Here is a 2,503-nt window from a genome sequence, read left to right on the forward strand (position 1 = left end):
GATAGATAGATAGATAGATAGATAGATAGATAGATAGATAGATAGATAGATAGATAGATAGATAGATAGATAGATAGATAGATAGATAGATAAGTTGCACTTGTCCTGAGAGTTTTGGGAGTTATTTTGCTAACAGACACAATATGAAAGTCATTGATTGTATCATGTTGTTTTGTTTTCTGATTGACTGCATTTGAAATTGTAAAATGTAAAAATGTTGATTTCGGGTGCTTTCATTTAAACTTTTCTGGACCGACTGTTGTTTGGTTGCTAGGATGACGCCGCAGCTGTGACTGCGCAGACAACACCCCCCCCCCCCCCCCATCGACACACAAGCATTCAAACACACACACACCGTCAGGCAGTTTGTACCATTCAATGGGCGTCCCCACCTTCTGTTATCCTCTAAAGATGCCCATCGTAAAGACCCCAATCTATCTCTTTGTTTTCTCCTTCTTTCTTCTCCCTGTTGTTCCGTCTTTCTCCGTCTGCAGCTTTTTTTTATCACCTCTGACTTTATCCTCTCATTTTCCCTTCAGCTCTGCCAAGATTGATTTCCTTTCTCGCAGTTTCAAGCAAACCTCTCCAATATAGTCAGTATGGCTTACTCATACRCACACACACCCAAACACACACAAGCACGCAGACTTTTGAGAGTCACTGTAATGGGATTAGAACGGTCTGCTGAAATATTGAAGAGTCCTGATGCAAATAATGAATAGGCCGGCAATGTATCTGGATGAGTGTGTGTTAAGCGGGAGTGCAGGTGCTTAGCCACACTGTGTGTGTGTATGTGTGTGTGATCAGCAGCTTGTAATGTATGGTGGRTTTAGCCTGGAGGTACAAAGATGCAACAATCTGAAGCACGCACACACACACAAGCACACGATCACACATAAGGTCATAACATCGCCCTTCATCAACCGACTCACCCCACTTTCATCYGTACTATCGCAAGACAAGGAAAGTAACACCTCTGTGTTGTGTACACTTGTGTGCGTGCACGAGTCCTCATGCATGTGAGCAAAGCATGTGTGCCAATGTGGTGATGTATGCGGCGTGCGTGTGTGTAACCCAACAGTGTCTAAGGTTGCTGGCTGAATGGAGGAGAAAATTAGTCRGCATATGATAGTCACACTTCACAGGGCCTGTGTCTGCTTGTGAGGGGGGCTGACGACGGTCACTGGAGCACAAAGTACACAAAGACAGCAAAATATCAATGACATTTGCTAGGAAGCAAAATAACAACACAATGAGATGGGAAAAAAAGCTTGAGATTGTGAGAACTGGTGAGTTTTGTTTGCTGATTTGTGTTTCTTTACCACACTTTACTCAAATAGGTGACCCATATACTAGTTTTAAAGACAGACTGCAGACGGGGTGGTGAACCTGTGGTCCAGTTGTTGAGACATAATGAAGGATGACAGATAGTGTTGTAAAGAGTTCATGGCTGTCGCCTGTGTGATGGTGCMCAATACAATGATCCTCCTTTGCTGTAGTTCATGTTGGGCAAGCAGAACCTTTGCATCATGTGTGGTTGAACATCATCAACTTGTTGGGTCCAACACCAAGCTTCTGTTTGKTCAATCAGATCATTCCTTCAGGTTGATTAGCTTTTCTTTTCAGTGAGTGTTCTTGCATGTCTATGCTTCTAAAACAACATTTTTGTGTGTGTGTGTGTTTTTTTCCAGTAGTGTGCATGTTAAGGCATGTTCTCACATGACATTAGATTATTAGAAATCATTGCATGTCAGAGAATAGCATCTGTTTATTTTCCTTCTGTTTTAGGATGAAGACATTTGCAAAAACACTGTTTAAGTGTATTAATGGTTTTAGATTAGACATTTGGGAGAAGTTACAACAACACAGTTCAAAACTTACACCATGWTATGTTGGCTTTTGTCAACTTAATCCCATTTTAACTGAAGCATCTGAATAAATCTGAGCAGTACGTATTCAGCAGATGCAACAGCATCACCACCTMTTTGGTTAATGAAGAGTGTAGTTCGTAGACAGCTATTGCTCAGAAAGTACTATCCTGGGATTTAAATTTCTACATTTCTAACATAATCACACCCAGTTGGATAAAAGGTCATGACTGACAGGTGTTTGAGCCAATAGGATGCAGGTGTAAATCCCTCCCATAGGAATAAAGAAGTCCTAATCAAGCTCTTGTAATACACTAGTTCCTGTTAGCTCCCAGGGGCTAATTAGCATTCTAATTACTGATTGCAAATGAGAGGTGTGTTGATTGCGTTCTGCCTGTGAGTGGAGAGGCTCAAGAGAGATACACACACACATACACACACACACACACATACACATGCATCTCATGCATACACACTGCCACACTCAGGCACACTGAGTGATCATCGTTAAGAAGCTTATCATGCTCTTGTTCCTCTGCGCTTTTCCAGTCCCCTCTTGTCGACGGCATCTCATTACGATCATAATGCAGTACATATCCTCACACACACACACACACACACACACACACACACAC

The 2,503-nt window shown here is 42.0% G+C and overlaps 1 protein-coding gene across 8 annotated transcripts in view; it reads left to right on the forward strand.

Moving 5' to 3' along the window:
- The window catches only part of rnf220a (ring finger protein 220a), a 182,240-nt gene that overhangs the window by 49,355 nt on the left and 130,382 nt on the right, over positions 1-2,503 (forward strand). For 4 of the 8 annotated variants that reach the window (XM_014004485.1, XM_014004483.1, XM_014004488.1 and 1 more), the window contains exon 2: positions 540-593. The exons of the other annotated variants lie outside the window; for them this stretch is intronic. In XM_014004485.1, the coding sequence (XP_013859939.1) occupies positions 540-593 (54 nt within the window). The remainder of the gene's footprint in view (positions 1-539; positions 594-2,503) is intronic. 8 annotated transcript variants of the gene reach the window in all.

Source organism: Austrofundulus limnaeus, unplaced genomic scaffold (genome assembly GCF_001266775.1).
Source record: "Austrofundulus limnaeus strain Quisiro unplaced genomic scaffold, Austrofundulus_limnaeus-1.0 Scaffold24, whole genome shotgun sequence".
Lineage (NCBI taxonomy): Eukaryota > Metazoa > Chordata > Actinopteri > Cyprinodontiformes > Rivulidae > Austrofundulus > Austrofundulus limnaeus.